Source organism: Geospiza fortis, unplaced genomic scaffold (genome assembly GCF_000277835.1).
Source record: "Geospiza fortis unplaced genomic scaffold, GeoFor_1.0 scaffold353, whole genome shotgun sequence".
NCBI lineage: Eukaryota > Metazoa > Chordata > Aves > Passeriformes > Thraupidae > Geospiza > Geospiza fortis.
In genome coordinates, this window is record NW_005054473.1 from 1,288,413 (window position 1) to 1,309,250 (window position 20,838).

General features: G+C 43.4%; 1 protein-coding gene across 2 annotated transcripts in view; it reads right to left on the reverse strand.

The window, feature by feature from the left end:
* The window catches only part of CDC42 (cell division cycle 42), a 30,362-nt gene that overhangs the window by 6,630 nt on the left and 2,894 nt on the right, over window positions 1–20,838 (reverse strand). For both annotated transcript variants that reach the window (XM_031062913.1, XM_031062914.1), the window contains exons 2-5: window positions 8,468–8,609; window positions 4,108–4,180; window positions 1,119–1,228; window positions 826–1,023 (exon numbers count right to left, since the gene is read on the reverse strand). In XM_031062913.1, coding sequence (XP_030918773.1) covers window positions 826–1,023; window positions 1,119–1,228; window positions 4,108–4,180; window positions 8,468–8,572 — 486 coding nt within the window. In that variant the 5' untranslated portion in view covers window positions 8,573–8,609. The remainder of the gene's footprint in view (window positions 1–825; window positions 1,024–1,118; window positions 1,229–4,107; window positions 4,181–8,467; window positions 8,610–20,838) is intronic.

A 20,838-nucleotide genomic window follows, 5' to 3' on the forward strand; every position in this document is an offset into this window, starting at 1 on the left:
AAGAGTGTGGAGCTTGATACTGTGCACCCCCTGGTTCCATGCACATCAGAGATGAACAAATTCTTTACAGACCAGCATTAAGGAAGCTGTTCAAAGCATTATAGTCAATTCAGCAAGAGTAAGAACCTAGGATTAAGTTCTCAGAGCATCCAAAGTCAAGGCAACATGTCAGCTAGCCAGAAAATGGCTCCCACTCTAGTATTCCTAACTGAAAGGGAAAAGATAATTGAGTTTCTTGCTCTCAAATCAGCTACTTTAGTTGGCATTTGACTCACATTCACAAGTTATAAACATGATGTAAGAACTGTCTTAAGAACTATTTAACTGTTACTTTTTGTTTTAACAGAACTTCTATCTGAAGGAAGGACACAGGAAACAGCTCACCACCAGCTGCACAGGAAGAGAAGGCAGCTATCAACTATGAAGGTTTCCAGTCTTCAAAGTACCAGCATTAACTTTAACGAGAGGCATTTTTTCCTTTGTCTGCTTGTTTCAGCAGTGACGTGAACTCTGTGTCCCAACCCAATTATTGTCCATAATGTACATTCTAAGTTATCAGTGGTTATTTTTCTCCAGCACAGAAGCAAACACAGTAAGCACACCCTCCTCCATCACCCACATTAGGCCTAAACCACACAGGCTGATTTTCTTTATACCACTGCCAACTCTCTGTGCCTTAGAACAACATGACAAAGAGAAAGCTACACTGTAAATAGCAGAAACAGAGCTTACACCCCTCCACGTCCACACTGAGTTGTTTTTCCCTGGAACTGAAAAAAAGTATGGAATAAAAGCAAGCAAAACTGGTCAAAGACCAACCCTTACCTGCGTAAGTGCAGAGCATTCCACGTATTTTACAGCCTTCAGGTCCCGGGCCAGCTTTTCAGCAGTCTCTGGAGTTATGGGCTTCTGCTTGTTCTTGGCAAGTTTCTCAATTGTTGAGGGATCATCTCTTAAATCAATCTGGGTCCCGACAAGCAGAAAAGGAGTCTTTGGACAGTGGTGAGTAATTTCAGGTACCCACTAAAGACAGAAGAGACACAGCATTTGTTACTAACTACCTAAGATAACTCCTGACATACTTCAGCAGCTCCGTTTCCATGCAGAGTTCAACCAACCTTTTCTTTCACATTTTCAAATGAAGAAGGAGAGACCACTGAGAAACAGACCAGAAATACATCTGTCTGTGGATAGCTGAGGGGTCGTAATCTATCATAGTCTTCCTGACCTAGAGAGGAGGAAATTAACACTGTATTAGACCCAGACAACAAAATCCTGCCCTTTACAGGGAGTCAGAATGCACATTTCATCACAATAACATGGCTGTGATTAATCCTAACTCTTAAGCAAATAGCCAAGCACATAGTGAACTCCAACATTTGAAAAATCTAGCTTTCAAATCCAGAATTCATTCAGTTGCTATGTAACAGTGAGCTGCTGAAAGTCACAAGAAAGCTGGGAAGCCTCCAATACATTTTGAGATCAAACACCCTCGGACTGCATAACACTCTCTTCAGTTATGAAGGACAGTTGCAGAACGTCACTCCAGTTATAGGTGACCATTCATTACAAGTATTATGCCATCAAATTTCATTACCCTGCAAAAAATCCCCTCCTCTTAAGAAGGGAGAAAAAAATAGTTTTGTTCTGACTTACGCTGTGACTCACTGAAGTGTCTCCAGGCATGAGGAGAAGAATGTTGCTGGTACACATGACTGCGACCAGGCCACCCAGCAGTATTCCCCTAAAACCTCACCGAAGTCCCAGCATGGGCTGTGCTCTGGAAGAAGCCAGCCTCCTCCTTTTGAGTCCCTATCTGCACGCAGTCTCTGCAAGGCACCACTAGCACTGATCCACCAGCCTGACTGTCAAATTTCATTCTTAAACCTCCTCCTGCCCAATTCAGCAGCACTACTTTTAGAAACCAAATTTGGCAATGAAGCTGCTGCACTTACTGGCAATGAAATCCAAAACACTTGTTTAAGATGTCTCAGATTCCAACTAATGTTGTCTCACTCATCATACATGACAAAGACCTACAAGATCTTTAAGGAGTCAACACAGCAGCTGGGACACCTCAATGGAGAAGACCTACAGTTTGAAGATGGAAATCTAGACATCCCATCCTGTCTACTACGCTTGGCTGGACAGAGAGGAGTGAGCACTGACCAGAATCATAGTCTCAGTATGGTTTGGGGTGTAAAGAATCTTGAAGCTCATCTCATTCCAACCACCTGCCATAGGCAGAGACACCTTCCACCAGGATCAGGTTGCTCCAAGCCCAAGTCAATCTGGCCTTGGACACTTCCAGGGATCCAGCAGCAGCCACAGCTCCTCTGGGCAACCTGTGCCATGGCCTCATCATCCTCACAGGGAAGATTTTCTTCCTAGCATCTAATCTAAATCTAAAATAATGTGTTGCAATTAACAGACTACTCCAAAAGTCTATCTTCCAAGTACAAGCTCAAAACAAAGACTTGGGTTTTAATCTGAGAACCAGCAATAGGGGCTTCATACATCACTAAATTTTGTCACCTGTGCTGGCTGGTATTTAGAAAAAGCAGGCAACCATTAAGAACACATACTTTCCCCTCAGCAGTCCTGCTCTGGAAAGAAAGCCTTTACATTCACAAGTGCACAGAGTCACCTACACACATTAAAGTAATTTGGTAACTTCTCAAAATTACTAGCTGGATCACTGCTAATGTTGATAACAGAAAATGTGCGTAACTACACACACAACACCTCTCAGAGGTCTGAACCCTCAGCCGGAAAGCAGGCATAGAAGGACCAACACAACTACCCACACAGGGACCATGCAATGCTAGAACTGCTGTAGGACCACCAAGATCCCTACAGCAGACCACACAACATACGTCAGGAAAGAGTCTCTCTTTTCCACCTAACTCCTCATCCATGAAGTAGGGAGCTTACAATAATGGGAACACAAATCACATCTGGGAGAACATGGAGAGCTAAGTGAAGCCATGCTGAAGAATACGTTCAGTACAGACAGCTCAAGGTACAGATGCAGTGCCAGCTGCAGGTTGAGCTCTGGGTGTCCAGGAGCTCCAGAGGAGCTGGCACTGACCCTCTGCACAATGAAGGGCCCAGGGACCTGTGGCACAGCCAGCTGATGCACATTCAGAGATACAGCAGGAGCCAAGGACTCAGCTGGAAGCTCCCAGACTTTCAAACACGTGCTGTGAGGGATATAAAAGCCTACTGTTTGCTTTGTTCAGTGTCTCTTCCCAGAGGCACTAGCTCAAGCTGTTCTTTTGGTTTTGCACCACAATTAAATTTTAAGGCTCTGGATGCCTGAGACATCTATGGGAAACCTGGGGCTGAGGCAGTAAGGAGACCTTGTCTGACTGTGGAGTGTGGTGCACAGTGAGAATCAAGTGAGGCCCCACTGCATCACTGGAGTTGCCACTATGAACAGGCTTCAGTCCCAGCTCAGGTGGTGAAGTGTGACCAGATGGCCAAAAAAGAAAGTTTCTTTAACCGCTATAGGGTTTAACTGGAAACCTAAGATTGTTTCATTAATCAAATTAGACACTAATGATGCATGTAAGAACACAGCTGGAAACAGATTAAATTATATCAGACAATTTTAGATGAATGCTTATGGACTAAGCTCTCCAGAAGGGCTCTTTTGAAGAACAGTTTACAACACCAGTTGCTGCCACATCACTTCAGTATTATTAGGTGGTAGGGACGAGTATCCAGCAGCTGAAGCAGTTTCTACCATTTCTTTTCACACATGCAAAGCCATGTTTAGCTGTTTCATCACTGCACATTTCTCCAGCCTAAAACTGAGATGCAGCTTAAACAAGAGGCCAGCAGATTTTTAATTTTTAAAAGCAAGCAGTGAGAGGGCTTATGAAATCCACACCCTGACTTCATCCACATTAAGGATGCAGAGACATACAACACATTTAAGAGGTTCTAATATTAGTCATTCTGTCTTGACAGAATCAAGAGAGATTTTCCCCTTCTATTAAAAGAAAATCTCAACAAAAAAACCCCAACTGTATGTCTTCATGTTCAACATCACCTCAGGTAAATCTTGGTCAAGTACAATGATACAAGCACTTGGTTTCTCACCTGCAGTATCGAAGAGGCCAAGGGTGTAAGGCTCTCCTCCAATCATCACTGTTACAGCATAGTTATCGAAAACCTGGCAAGAAAAGAGACACATGTTTCAAGGAGACACGATTCTCAAACCATCATCCTACCCACCTTGCCAGAGCACATCTGATTTGAATAAGAGACACCTCTAGAGGAAAACAGAACCATCAGGCTTACAGCATTATTACCAGTAATACTATTAACAGAACAATTTCACATGTAATAGTGATACTCCAACTGTTTCCACAACATAGTCAAGCAAAGGCATGTAAGGTACACCACTGAATAACACACAATAAAAACCACTGAGCAAAACACCTACAACAGTGTTTGCCTGTTACTGTAAGGAGGTTTCCCACGCTGCCACAGAAATTCCAAACTTCAACCTTAGTCTTAGACACAGTAAACACATCCTCACAAGGACAGAACATGTAAAGTCAGCCCTGCCATTCAAGGGTACGCAGTGATGGGGCTGTATCTCACAGTACCTAAATCCTCTGAAGTCCATATTTCTGAGTATCTAGGGAACTCTATTATAGAGTCCATCCTTTCAAGAGAGATTTATCCTCCATCTTTGAAGGAAGAAAAAAAATCTGGTAAAAAAATCAATCTGTGTCAAATCCAATCTAAAAGGAGAGTCTGGCTCCAGATACCAAGCTCTACTGCCTCTGCAACAGCACCTGGTACAACAGTACTGCCCTCCAGGACATTGCACAGATTAAAACCAGCACTACCCACTACTGTTTCACCCACTAAGTGGCTTACAGTACAACTGAGCACAAGGGCCTACCCAAAAGCTCAACTCCTACACCCACCCACTCAGGAGAGCACTGTCTGAGGTCAGCATCCTTCATTTCAATAACGATGTTATCTTCAGAACCACAACAGACAATACTGCAGAAACAACCTATGGCAAAAGATCCTCCCCACTGCAAAAAAAAAAAAACAAAAACCCACCACCTGCCCCTGCAAGTTGCTGCATGGTCACTTGGGGCCAGTCAGGATCTCCAAAGAACGATGAGGAAATTCTGCTTCCTCACAGAACTGCAGCCTGAGCAGCTCTCACAGCTGAAGTAAATCACAACAGGAAAGATGTCAGCAACCACCTCAAAGGCTTTTCATGGAAGTGAGCAGGGAGGGATGTGGAAAACAAGTAGTCACGTGCATCTGTTGTTAATATAGTAAGAGCTTAGGTCCTTGGAAAAAGAAAAAAACAACAAAAATTGAAGAGCAGTGAGACTGCACTTCAAAGCTGTACTCCGCAGAATTCAAATGTCTCCTTCCCACCTGAGTGCCCTGGTTAAAGACAGACCTAACACAATCTTATTTTTTTCAGCTTTTCAAAACTTACAATGACTGAGAAAGCAACTACGGCCACTGCACACTGCATATCCCCAGAACATCATCCAGAAGCAGAAATCCACTTCCCACACTATTTTGAATTAGCACATTCAAGATTTTGAAGCACTGCAAGAGACATCACCACTCGTCCCCACTACCTGCAACTCAATCCATCAAACACTGCATTGGGTTTGCCTTACTGAACACACAACAAAGGGTCTAGCTCCAAATCACACCTTGAGGTTTAGGGATGGTTGAAAGTATTTTCACAGGGGACATTCAACATCCCATGAGTGTACTGCTTCAAGACCCCAAAAGACTTATCAGGATGAGGACTCCTCTGTTCCTAGGAACAGAACAAGGAACCAGAGTGATGAAGGTTGGAGCATTTCCTCTTCCACATGTCAGAAGATGGTTGGCAGCTCAATCCCCCAGCAATATCCCCTCATTTTTGTTCAGCTACCACCTGTAGCTGCCCTTTCAGGGCAATTAACATGTCTCCTTTCTCATCTTGTTTTTTGTTTTTAAAGCTCCCTATCTACAAAATGGGATTTTTTAATTTCAATTTTTGTGTTAAGGTACAGTTTCTATTGAAATGTTTGGGGTAGAGCCCTGAGAAGGCCAGGGTTATGAGGCTGGCCTTCACAGAAACCAGGCAACTATAGTCTCATAGTACAATTCACAGACAATTTCATCCTCAGTTGTGCCAAAATGGCTAAAAAACAGAGCTCAAAGCAGTTCCTGCCAATGCCAGGCAGCCCACTGCAGCAACTGGCATGAGCTCTCACTTGAGCTGTCACAACCCAAAGATTGCCAGTGCCTTTCCAAAGACGTGCCCTTCACTGCCTTGATTTTTGAGAATGGCAACAAAATCAAAAACATACAGGTAACAAACTACGTGCAGTAGCACCATGAAACCCATCTTCCACTGGGAAACATCCTCCATGAAGAGAAAGGATTGCAAAACACAGCGCCAACTGAACAGAACTATCTATCGGACTGAAATGGTGTGCTCTCCATCCATACTGTGGCCAGGCCACCGCACAAGAACAGAAGTATCTGTTCTATTTCTCTGTCCATTTATTACTAGAAGCATTAGTTAGAATATCAGAGGTGATGTTCCAGTTTCCAGAGTCTGAAGTATGCCTCTAGGCTGTTCACAGAATTAGGAATAGGCCTCTGATATCTCCAGAACAGCGAGTTCCTCAAGCCATGAAGTTCAGAGGTAAATAACATTTTGGAAACATGAGGCAGATTTAAAAGGCACTATAGAGAAGCCTTAGCACACCTTGAACAAACTTCACTGGCAACTAACTTTTTGGCATATTTTCCACATTCCTTTCTAGCAGAGATTTACAGCTAGTACTACTGTGTGCAGGACAGGATACCAACTTGAAGGCTTTCAAAACATACATTTTAAGATTATAACATTTTTCAGCTTAATCACTTCCCTTAAGGGATAAGTATAGAAACACTCACTGCTGAATTCACTGATCTATTTCATTTTGCCTTGACTATAAAGAACAGCTTAAATACGACAAGCAGCCTTTCACAGGTTCAGCACAGAATGTAGCTGCCCTACAAGCATCACATCAGGATATCTGACACCACTGAAAAACTTAAGAATGGCGAAAGAGTTTCAAATGCCACTTCTCTACCAATCCATAACAGAGCCCATGAGAGAGGCTGATCCCGGGTCTCTGTGCCTACAGCACAATCCACAAGGTCCCACTAGTGACCACTGCCTCTACCCTGAACACTACGAGGTTTGGGAGTCCTTTCATGTTCAGCTCCTGATCTACAACTAAAGACAAACATTTTTATTTTGTGGAAGTCTGTCCTACCCAGGACAAACCTCGTATATGGTAAGTTGAAAAATTCTGGATAGCATATAAAGCCAGTATCTCAAAGAGACGTGATGATGTTTACTGCAACTTCTTTCCCACAAAGAGAAGACATTTTCGTAAAGTCCTATTCCAAAAGAGCTCTCAGGCAGAGCTACCTGCCATCTCAGAGGAGCTACCTGGTCTTCTGAGTTACTTTGTAACACAGAGAATATTACCAACGCTTTCACTGGCAGATGTTCTCTGTGATGCATTTCCACGTCCAAATTTGTTTGGGATACATAGATAAACTCTTCAACTTGTATATTAATAGAAGATGGCCTTTTCGGTCCATAACAGAGAAAATTAGTAAAAAGAGCATCCAGCTGCCAGTCTCTTGCAGCAACCTCACTAAAAACTGACCCACCTCAGTGGCAGTACACCGATCTTGCATATGCAATATTAAGTAGAAAAGCACTTTTCTAACAGGAAGACTGTGCACATGCCTCACAGGCAGTCAAACTGCTCTCAATTTAAACTTTGGATAAGTCAAGGGATTCAGTACTTCAGAAAACTGAGCCTATGAAACTCAAAACAGTTACTTCAACGTAGTTAAGGACTATGCATACATTTGGAAGTACAAAACAATGTGACTGCATCCAAACACACTCCTCATACTTAGCTGAAGTTGGCACATCACCCTCCATAGTGAGGATGAGAAAAATGAGCCTCAGAAAATGTTAATTGTAGTCACTGACTATTCTAGCAACATGAAACAATCCCTTCCCTAAAAACAAAGATGTAGCAGGAAGTGAGAGCGCAACCAGGAGAGCAGGTGTTCCTACTGCTTACTCTCCACTGATCTGCAGTTGTTCACACTGCTTATCTCACTCACAGAATCCATCCACAAAGAAAATGCAGATTCTGCACAGCAGTCAAGTAGCAAGAAGTGACCATATACAGGTGAACTGACTAGCACTACCAGGTGATATGGAAGGTAACAGCATGGTATCAGACTGATTCTCACTTTTCCATGCTGTATTAGTCAGTCTCCAAGAGGCTATAAGAACACGTATTAGGGAATGCATGCCATCAAGGTTAGTTCGAAAAGGAACTCATGCTACCCCACCTCAGCAAGCCCAAAGAACAGTTTGAGCCATTCTCACACTTACCGTTGGTACGTATTCCGATGGGAATTTATTTGTTGTATAAGAAATTAAGAGACAGGTTTTACCAACAGCACCATCACCCACTACTACACACTTGATCGTCTGCATTGTTGAAATCTACTAGAGTATCAACTCCAAAGAGAACCTAGAAGAAAAAAAAATATATATTTAGATGTTTCCCACATGCACTAGATAGCCATGCACATCACCTTTGACGTGAGCCCAAACCACTAATAGCATATGTGAGATATGAAAACATGGCATTCCTAAATGAGTTGGTAGATCCTTTCCCTCCACCACACACACAAAGCAGCTCACATTCATAAGCAGAAGAATTTTTGCCTAGTTACCTAGAGACAGGCAAAAACACCTTTTGGCTTTTCCAGACTCGATTTTTATGCATGGAAGTATCCAGCCTCACATGCACTGGAAGCTGGAAGCGTAAGTTCTGGTCTTGAGAGCTGCTCAGCAACACACCTGCCTTCCAGAGAGTTCCCGCTGGAGACCAGCTCAGTGTAAGACACACCAGAAGTGTTTACGGAATAGAAATTAACATGTACAGACAAAAATAAACACGATTATTTTCTTCTCTCCCTGGCTTTTTTAAGACCTAAGCATCATTTTACAATTTTCTGGTTAAGGTTGCTAGTTAACACATACCTTTATGCCCACTGTGAAGTGTTTACAGCACTGAGAGCTCAGCAGGGCATTCAGATCCCAAGAAGACGGGATTACTCTTCTGACATCACAAAATCTAAATGCACCCAGTTACTCCAACACAGTCTCAGCAAAAACTTTAGTACATGAACTAAACCAGTATGCATCACCAATATCTCCTCCAAACACTTGCTGGCTATCTCCAGTGTTGCACAGCTGTCTTTCATTTGTGTATTACCTTAATTAGAGGTGTACCAAGCCTCTGGTCATGCCTTCACATAGATGTGTGAAATCCTGACCCCAGGAAATTAGTGGCAAAGCTCTCACTGACTGTCAGCATAGTATCATCCAAAACACTTTTATTTACAGCAACAAAGACTTGCTGCAAAGTCTCTGTAAAGTCCTGAGGGGGAGCAGGAGGTGTTGCAAGCAGCAAATTTGCCATCACAGGAACAGCAAAGCTTTAGCAAGCAAGGATGTTGCCATGGTTCTCAGGTCTGGGTAACAGCAAGTCAGGGTAACTGTATTAAAAAATCCAAATCAATCCCTCCTGAACTATTCATTTGGTCACTTCCTGAAGATTTCACTTCTTACAGTAATGTAAATAAAGTACAGTGTAAATCCAAATTTTTGAGGCTTTAGTCACAGCCAGCAACATGATTTGATACTGTGTATCACACCGTCATGCCTGCAAGGAAAGGAAATTGCTAGGGACTCAAAAGAAACATACCACCCCCAGCTCTTTAGACACCACAGGGTTGCTCTAAGATTTCAAGAAAGACAGCTACCTTCATAATAAACATCCTCAAAAGTTCCTAAGAACAGTACTTGTAGGGGAATACTAGCTACAACCATTACCACAAGACCTGGACAAAACCACAAGCAGTTTTAGGAAATGGCAGCAAAAATGCTCAGGGCAGGCCATCAGCAAGCACCTGGTACACCAGGCACTCACACTGCCATCCTCATCTATAATTCCTCTTTCAGCAAGCACAGAGATAATAAATTATGTGTGTAAGCATCAGGTGTTGCCACCAGTGCCCCATTTCAATATCAATAGAATCTAGTGATTTATGCAGATCTCAGTTTCCCAGCAGACATCCAGAAGGATGCACTGTGCAGACATATCAACACGCCCATCATTAATACAACAAAAAGCTCTGCAATTTGGCCCTGAAGCAAACACATATTTACTCAGAAGGAAAAAGCAACTATTTACATTTCAAAAGCCATCTTCTGTGTTCAGGCCAGTTCAACTGTTTACACCCAAGTACTATTATTCAATATTGCCTCAGTTGCGAAGGGCTCCCACAGTTCTGCCTTGCCATGCTGTCAGCACTGACTGATCCCAGAGAAAGTCCCATTTCAGAAGAAAAAAAAACCAACCAGACAGAGAGCAGGCAGTGCAGCAGCACAGCTCAGGCCCATATTAAGAAAGTTTTCACGCTCAGAGAAAAGATGCAAAGGGATTAGCCACTCATTAAGGTGATTTCAAAAGGAAAACACGCCAAAACTCAGGCAGAGCAAATGAACCCAAGTGCATTTCAGCTAATCCCAGACACAGTCAGCAGTATGCCCCACTCACATAGGCAATACAATTCTAGCATCTACCTTTCGGTTTGGGCAAAGCCCAAAGCATTCAGCTCTGCCACTGCTCAATAAGGTAAGCTGCTGCCTCCAAGAACTCCTCTCAGAGTTAGTAAATGAAGTACAAAACAAATCTCCAGACTGGGTTTCCCAGCCACTTCTCATACGTTTTTCCAATTTCCACTCGAATTTGTTACACTGCCCAGCCCTGGAACCCCTGCTCCAGCTGTCCTTGCTCACCCCAGGGCTGGCACAAGTGGAGGAACATCCCTCTCACATAACAGCACTTACAGTCAAACCTTTAGAGAAGCCCTCTTTCCAAGCAGCTCTCTCCTTGGCAGATCAGAACTCCTCCATGCTGTAATCCTCCCTTCCTGTTCTACCTGTAATTTGCGGGTTACACATCTGCTTCAGACCACCTGTCCAGAGCCCAGAAAACACACAAGAGAGAAAATCCTGACTCTGAAGCATTCCCTGTGCTCACTGCAACAGACCAATCCATGACTCTCCATAAACTCAGATTTTGTGTATTACCAAAAAACCTCACATACACCTTTGTAAAAAGAAAAAACATTTAAAGCTCATTACTCCAGAGAGCATCAAACAAGCCACAGTACTAGAAAGTGTCTCAGGTCACAGAGTGTGCTGCAAGCCTTTGCTTCTTCCCTGTCCTTGGACACAGGCAAGTTCCCCCACACTGACACTGGGAGAGAAGATGTTGTTCTCTGGCAAGGGCTCAGGTCAGAGTCTGGGGCTGACACAGCACCAGCTGCACACATCTCATATTATGCCTACCACAGCTCCGACTATGGCAGTGAGCTATCAGCCCTATCCCACACAGTTTCTCTTGAAAAACACCAGCACTGCAAATCAAGAGCATCTACAGGAGCACTGCTCATTCTTTCTCTCTGCACCTCCAATTCCCTCCTGAGGCAAAGCATTGGTATGGTGCAGATCAACGACTCAAACACACAAGCCACTGCATGGGGTGAGGCAGCACACACTACTGTTTTCTACCAGGTGACCTGATCCTTTCAGTTTTCTGGCAGTGGGAACAAAACAGAGAGCAAATAACCCAAAGCCTTGCTCTGGAGCCTAAAGCAGAATTTGAATGGCAAAACAGGGATCTGGAAAAGCCCAGGCGGGGCTGTTTTCTTTCTTTTTCGGTTTTTTCCTCCTTTCTAAAACAGAAAACTAATAGCATTTACCATGAAAACAATTGAACTGGATCACTGAAAATTCTCTATGAAACAAACAAGTACCACTGCTCTCACACAAGTTCTTCAATTCTGGTTGCCCCCACCACAATCAATCAGACACTTCAAAATTACACATTAAAAGAAACAAAAATTTGGGCACATCCCTTAGGTAAAGAGATCCCCCTACATTTTTAAATGGATGCATAACTTTATGCTTAAATACTGAAATAAGATGGTGTAAGTTTTAAATAGATTTAGAGTGTTCAGCACAGGCCTCCAAAGTCTTAGCAGTGGCAAAGTAGCTGGATGAGCTAATGTTTTGCACTTGTAAGAAGTCCACAGATCACAGCTGAAAACAAGCTCATTTCTAAGGAGCTTAGATTCACAATCCTGGGACCTCCTCTTCCATAGGAATAGCTTTAAGGATACATACATCATTGATTTGTGGTTTAAGTAATTTAATCCAATTTGAGATTAACCACAGAATAACTCGTCCCCAGAGTGCAACGACAAGGGAAATAGAAACAAAGAAGTTACAGAGGCTTTGGGCTTTTTGCCCCCCAGAAGTCACCACTTACTAAAAGGGAGTCTGTATGTACAACACCCAGCAGAGAGAGCAGTCCAAGCAGTTTTAAATATCTGAAAGAATTGAAAGAGACTGGAAAGCACTGAAGTCATCCCAGCCTGAGGGCAGTGAGTGGATTTTGAGCCATGTAATTGTACGCCATCTGGCCAAGCCCAGACAGAAGAGCTGATAGACTAGGAATGCAATGCAGGTCAATATGACTTAGTTCTGTTCAAGGAGCTCTGAAGACTTCTTAAAAACATAAATAAAAATATTTTAAAAAAAGAAACAGAGCATTGCACTGATTTTATCCCTCAAGCCTCTCTGTAGTGTAATCAAAACCTTCAGCAATTCAGTAAAGTACATGTTAACTAATGATACTTGCAGTATTTGCTAGATTTTAACCTGCTCAGCATGCGACCACAACAGCAGGATTTCAGAGAACTCAACACTGTCCTAGAGAACTGGGGTCTGGCATCTGGAAACTGTGGATTACACAGCCATGTAAACTCTGTCAAATTCATAGGCACATTTTACAGAATTTTGCTTTAAAGCTCAATTACACTTCTGTGGAAGACAGCTGATCTGCATTGAGGATTAATTCCAGAAGTGTTAACAGAGATGTGAGTAATACAACAAACAAGGAACGGAAGTCTCCAGGGGGACATTCTGGAGCTCGGTAATCCTTCCTGGAGCAAAGGAAATTCAGGAGGGACAGACTTTGGTCACACAGGCCTGTTCAAGCACCAAGACACTAACCGATCACAAAAGGCTGAAGAAATCCACGGTACCCATGGCAGGTTCCCACTGACTAAGCACTAGCCATACCATCCCAAACACACTTGCATCTCCTGTGCAAGTCTGACTTTCCCATCCTAAAGGCAAGCATATAAAACATGGCGGTACTATGGGAGCACTTGGCTTTCACAAACTTTCTGTAACTTAATAGTAGCTCAAATCTGTTCCAGTGCCTATGTGCACTATTAACTGGAAAATTAAGTGAAATTTTGTGCGGTTTTGTACACAATCAGTGTTCCCTACTAAACTCAGAGTTAGAATCCCCACGATCTCACCTTCACTCCTGCTTCACATGTAATCTGAAGAAGAACTCACAAGCCGTCAAGCTTGTTAAAATTTCTCTAACTTTTAAGCTACTGAAGTTTGTTTTCAGGTTAAAATGTGCACATTCTCCCAGCTAAAGGAAACTGTGCTGTCAGATCTGTCTGCGTGTCCTGAACTCGCTTCCTGCCTCAGCAGCACCACCACTTCCTCTATCAGGCAGGACTGAAACTGCTGCCATTTCATCACTAGGACTGGCTACCTTGGCTCACTGCAAGGTACTGCCAACTAAGAACCAATTTGTGGAGCTCTCTGGGATACACCACTAGCATAAGAGTTGAACCTTAACCAGTCAATCACAGCTTCCAGATCCTGTTTGGGCACCTGCTCCTCATTCAAAGAAAACAAGCAGCCATTTCTGAAAACTAAGATTTTTTTTTTTCCCCATCCAATGTCATTTTACAGTTAACAGTTTATTCATCCAACTCAAAGCACTCAGGAGTCCACAACGACAGGAACAATATTCACAGGATTTTATTAATGATCTCAGGTAACTACTTTTGCCCTTCCATGGTAGTTTCATTTCATATCCTGTAAAACCACACAGTTCTAAATAAAGTCCTCCTTTGTACTTGATAATTTCTTCCCAAATTAATCTAATCCATTTCAAGGTCCTTACCCTCAGCCACCTCTCCTAGCCCTACTACAAACACTTTTGCTTTTCAAAGTGACAACTCTCCAGTCACAGGGGCACCAAGGAGGGGTACCTGGCTGCTACAATCCCAGCAACCTGATTTGCCTCACCAGAGATACCTACCAGCATCACATGGAAGAGGCACTCTATGCCTATATTACAAATACTACATGACAAAGGTCACCACGTACAACACACTGTTTCTCTGCAGAGATCCCAAGCCATTAACGAAGGGACCACATGAGCTCAGCTGCCAACTGCACAGGGAGAAGACCTTGGACCTCTTGGTACAGTCACAAACCTGTGATGTAAAACACAAACAGAAACCACTCTCTAATTAAGAGTTAACTACAGAAGGATGAACTGGCACAGAAAGCAAAACTGGTTTTAAGAGTAGTATCACCATGGCCAGAATTCTTCTCTGCACATGTGCAGCAACCATCTACAGATACAATGAAAATCCTCCAACCCAAAGCCCACCTTCCAGCTTGCTAGGAATCATCTTCTTCATGAAGATCTCACCCCAGACTAAACACATCTGCCACTTCTATGCTAGTGAAGTGGTAAATGACACATAAAAGAATATATTAGGTTCTCAACTACCTGGTGCCCAAGCTCAACTGTCCATCCTGCCCAGAGCTTAGGCTGCTGCAGACACTTAATCTCTATATACAAGCACACTTGTAACCAGAGGTTCCAAGTCAAGCTTATCACCTGGGTCTTTAGTTTCTTAGGTGAGGCTTAAGGCAGCTGTTGAACTACAAACCAGCACAGTACTGGAGTTTCACTCCTCTAGAACAAGGGAATAATGAAATCCAAGCTAAAACCTGCAAAAGCACAAGGGACGGACTTGAGACACAATCTTGTATTCCATCAGTTCAGGATCTTGAAAAGGCTATCCTGCTTTAAGCACTGTTTTGGGATTAACTATCACTAACAGATCAGACACAATCCTTTAAATACTACCAGTTCTCCCTGCAGAGTACAAATTCTGCCTCCAAAAACCAGTGTGGCTGTTTACTTTATAAGTGTGTCTAATTACAAGACAGAAGCACAAAAGTTCAGTTGCACTAGAAGCTTTGTCAAGATAAACACAAGAATTCAGGTAAAGACCTGGATCTGCAGTGGGTGGGTTTTTATCTGAAGTTGAAGAGAACGACAGCAGCAGAGCATACTGCTGGGCTCCATCCTACATGCCTGCTCACATCAACAGTCTCAACCTGGTGTTGGACGTCAGCATGAGAAATTTGTGGGCAGGCACACAAAAACAAGCAGTGGGAAGAGCCACAGGATCACCATCACCAACAGAGCTGGATCAATACCATGACAGCCCTGGTTTATCTCACAGGTTCCTGTTGTTCTTGAAACACACAAAGTTTGCTATCATCACAGGAATCCCTGTTGGAAGATAAAGCATGTGTCTGAGGTCCTCGAGCATCCCTTATCTGCAGATTAATCGACTCAACAGAGCCTGTATACCCCAGCACCTCTGCAGGTTTGAAGTCCCCTTTCTGGACAAATTACTATAAATTGCCAAAGAAGCAATAAGAGATCTCTTCTCAAAATGCAACTATCATAGAGCTATCATAGAATAGAACAGAATATGTTGAGTTGGAAGGGACCCCACTGTTTGAGGTCAACTGATCTTTTCTATACTTAATGCAATTTTCTCTAATTCTGTAATATTTGAGAGCTACTTTGCACATCTTCCTAAAGACTCCTCACAACCACCTGGTACACACACACAAAACAGGAAATGAAGACAGTTGGGCAGGGAAATTTGAATAGCCTGAGCCCAAACTACCAGCAGCACCATAACACACATTCCAAGTTTTGCAACTTCAAAAAACAGAAGAGGAAAAACATGTCATCCCATTTTAGCCCTAAATTCAAACCCAGAAAGCTGACCAGCTATATAGTGTGACTCAGCAGGCTCTGCTGCCATATCAGTTACACTGCAGCGCAGCTGTGCCTGCACCTCCTTAGCCACAGGTACTGCCCACTATTCCACTTCAAGGTTCCAACCAACCACCTTCAACTGAACACAAACTCCACAGAAAAAAAGTGACAACTTTCCCATTATCACTCTGGTTACGGTTACGCTGTCAAAAGTAGCATCACCACTGGAAAAACCTGCCCCAGATTAAGCACTGGGAAGTGTGTGGGGTTACATTAAGTCCTTTTCTGCCAAAGGCATTTTAATCTTATCTTATTACTCTTCACTTTCACACTCTACAGGAGGCTGTATTCCTCAACCATGCAACAAAATCCTATTCAATATTTTATTACCACTTAAAAACCCCTATTTTCAGTAACTTTGTTGCATACTGATAATATTTAAAAATACAAGCTGCACCTACACTCTTATTTGAACACAGCATCCAACCAAGGCCCACGTGGCCCTGATGGTTCTCCCCACTTTCCCATGGCCAGCTACATTCAAAAGAGGTAGAAAAGATATTGGGAGAAGTTCGTCTATTTTGAGGCATGTTTTACTTCATGAGAAGCACCTTGTCTTGCACACTGCAGCAGATCCTGCTTACCCCTGTTATGCTCAGGGAACAGGACAGCTGCAGGGCCTCCATCCACACAAACAGAAAGTTCCCGGGAAGACGTGCTGTGTTCAGGGAGAACAGCTCAGGCTGCGTACCAACATGCTGTTTGAAGACTCCAAAGAGAAAGCCTGATTAAAAAACACTGCAAAAGCAACTTTTTCCAGATACTGAGCTGTCCTGGATCGCTGTTAAAAGAAAGTAGCTGGAAGTCACAACACTCACCAACACTATGAGAGCAGCAGGGAAGCTGCCCTTCATTCACCTAACCAACAGAAGGAACCAGAGCAGCTGGAACCACCCCACTTTGCCAAGCCCAAGATGAGCCCCAGCAGCCCTCTCCTCATGACCCGCTGGGCAACTGGCAGTTATTCAGCTATCGCCAGATGCACAAGAGGCTCACGAAGACGTAACAGCATTCCAGGACATGGGAGACTCAGCGACACTTCACATGCACTAAACCCCGAAGTACCACTGAACTCAAGGTAACTGCTCAAACACACTGATGCAGTCAGATCCAGGCCCCACACAAGCCCCTCAGCATTCAGCTGTTCCCCAGCTGCTCTTTGGTGCACACAGTCATCCAGCTTATAGAGTGGCAGAGGCCTTCTTGACTTGCATGCAAAGCTGCAGGAGCATTTTTGTCATTATTTCCCCAAACAGAACACTCATCATTGGCCAGAAACACAGCACAGCATCCTTCAACTTGAGACGAGCTGAGCAATTCAAACCAGCTTGCTCCAAAGCAAGATAGTTCTGGCAGTCTTAGCTACTGCTGTGAGTCTAGCAACACATGCCACATCAATCCTCTGCAGCTCCCCCAGGGTCTCTACTGGTCCCAACCCACAGCAGCCTAAGGCTTGCTCGAACACCACCTCAGCTTGGTGAAAATCTTCACCTGCCAGAGTTCGGTCTATGCTGGAAAACACATGCAGATCCCATGCAATCTCATCACAGGCATGGACAACTTGGCAAAAATGTAGCTGGAAGTACCTACAGGAGACAAGAAGTATCTCTCCAGACAAAGGTCCCAAGGAAGACTCCATGTTACTTTACTAAAAAAGCTTCTGTATTTTTTCATGAGACAAGAAAATGGTGCATGGAACAACTCTCCTGGTAGGAATTATGCCATAACACTCTAAAGTAATGGGGTGAACTGGCATCACAAGAGCTTAAAACATAATAACAGCTTTTAAAGGCTTTTCAAAACAAATTCTTTGTTTTCTCTTTATAAAATATCACGTGTTTCAAAGAAAAATCAACATTTTCAAGGAAAGAACAGCTGCTCTACTGAAAACAGGCCAATTAGTATTTTGAAGTTTTACAGCTCTTTAGGTCAGAGTCATTCTCTGAAACTCCAAGGGGAGATTACAAAGATTAATTACACAAACTCTGCTTCTTGTTCTCACTGTTTGCAGTTTTCTGCACACCCAGGGCCAGGTAACCAAACCCAGTTCATCCACTCAAAAGCAACCTAAAGGATCCCCCACAAGAAGCTGGAAATTACCTGCCTTAATGCCATTCCTGTCACTCACCTCAAGTACTGACATACACACCATGGGCTGCAAGAGGCAGCTGACCACTATGTTGAGGTGGCCAGACATCCTCCGGGAGGGAGAACTTTTGTGCCAGGCTTCAACCCTTCCAGAAACTCTGGAGAAAGGGATTTCTTTACCTACCACTCCTAATGGCAGTCCTTCCTGATGGATATACAATTAGTTTGTATAGTGTACAACCATAATAAAATGTAAAGTGTAGGGTCTGGCAGAAGCCAGATAATTAAATGGTGACAGGCTGCAGAAATGTAAAGATACTTAAAATTTCTTTTAAAATTTTGCATAAAAGCTTATCTGGTCAATAAGTTGCTTTATTTGTCATATATTAACAAGGGTGCTTTCACCTACATTTAATGTAAGGGAGTGAAAGGAGCCAAGGAAGAAGACTAAGTGGTTAAAGAGGGCTTCTTGCTACCTGAAGCACCAGAAACCAATTTTACTTCCATTTGATTTGACAGAAGGTTCATCTTCTGAAATTAAGAAGATGTTATTCCTTTCTTAGCAAAGAATATTTTCCTAAAGGACAAGGATAACTACACCCCCTACAATTCCTCCTGTCACTTGTTCCAGAAACCCATATCATAAATTCATGATGGTGTCAAAGGACAGCAGGAGAGCTCGGCTGACCACAAAGAGCAGGCAGAGGAATGAGCACACACAAGCCCACAGACAACTTTCAAAGCTGAGAGCACTCACATGGGCATCAAGCAGATTACACACACCTCACCTGCAACATCTTACATAAACCTCAGCTGTAGTGCTGCACATTTGTTTATTGTCCAAGTCTTCCGGAGCTAACAGCAGAGCTGGAACCCAGTTACACCAACCCCCCCCACAGTAACAAGAGAGTGGCTGAAAAGGTTTTAATTGTAAGGTCCAGCTATCTATGCTCATAAGACATGGAAAATTATTTTAGTACTACAGCACCATTTTAACCAGAAAGAAACTTTACATCAAGATTAGTGGCCAGCTTCATGCTGCACTTTCCATCAGGCACACACACAGTTTAGAGCAAGGAAAGCCCACAGCACACTTATAAGAGAAATCCCTTGGAGTTTCACAGAGGCTCCATTTCTGTTTACTGTTGGTTTTTAGCAGAACGACAGCTTCCAACAGTTTCCATTTTAGGTACTTCACACTCTAGAGCTTCCAGAGCTTTTCTATTTAAACAGTAAAAACACCACGAACTCCCCAGCCCGACCATCAGTCTTAGGAAAACAAACAATTCTAAAGCAGAGCACCTAATGAATTCAGAGCATCAGTTGCAGGTCATGAATAACCAAGTTCAAAGTATGCAAATCTAGTGATTAAAATTTCTGCCTAGGATATGTTACTGAAGTGAAAACATGTTTTATCTTACACCACAGTAACTTTTTATTCCTTGCCAAGACTTAAAAATCTTTTTTTTCTGTTACTGAAGCATAAATGAGAACTGTTTAAACACCAAATCATTTTTACAGTCAGCAATATACTCATTCAAACCTTACATGCATGTCTAAGACCTGACTCAAATACACGCTTGTCTGTACGATCTTCCTCAGAACCTTACATTAACAACAAGAGTTTACAAAGCAGAAGTTTACAACAGAAGGGAAGTTTACAACAGCTTCCTCACATACAACTAGCTGAATATAATTTGCTTACTGAAAAAGAGAAGATGTAATGCTTTACTGAGTTATCCCAATCAGCTTGATCCTGGTTTTAAATGCCCCCTTCCAAAAAAAAAGTGTTTGGGGCACTGCAACTCAATACTTTGAACAACCCACACCTCCTTCCCTGGGAGAGAAGCACAGATGAATACGAGACAATCACAGATGGCCAGACCAAGCAAGCCACTTCTGATCACCCAGTTGCCAACTAACATGGCCTCTTCGCCAGAGCTTTTCTTCCTCATGCTGCTGTCAAGATGGGATCTCTGGCTGCCCCGGCCACAGCATCCACACAGAAAGGACACCAGGAATCCTGAGCACGAGAATGTTCTTTGTTAAGCACAGGTTTCCAATGCTGGCTGTTATGCTCACAGCTACATGGCCCTGTGACTGTCTCCTACTGCTGTCACAGCTGCAAGTTCTATCTACTTACAAATACACAAGTGAAGTCTAGATCACTGAAACAGACCTTTAAAACACAGGCAAGCGTTATGTTTCTGCAGTATATACATTTTATGAGATTCCCAAGGAGAATGAAAAACACATGTCAACATGAACCCTCGAAGCAGGGTTAGCTGCTGCCCCAGCTACAGCCAGGGACATCACGCTGTAACGAGAGCTGTGGGACAGCTCTGGGTAACCCACAGCACTGGAGCTCGTGAGGCAGATACCCAGAAGAGTCTGCGACTTCTCGACTGAGCGCTGTCTGTGCAGGGCACATAACTGGAGCTCATTCCCTCACCATGCCCGCACCCCGCTGCGGTTCAGGGCTCCTGTGGCACGGCACACCTCGCCCAACCCCTAGCCCCCTGGGGCTTCTCCCACAGCCGCGGGCGTAGCCGGGCTGCACCAAGCG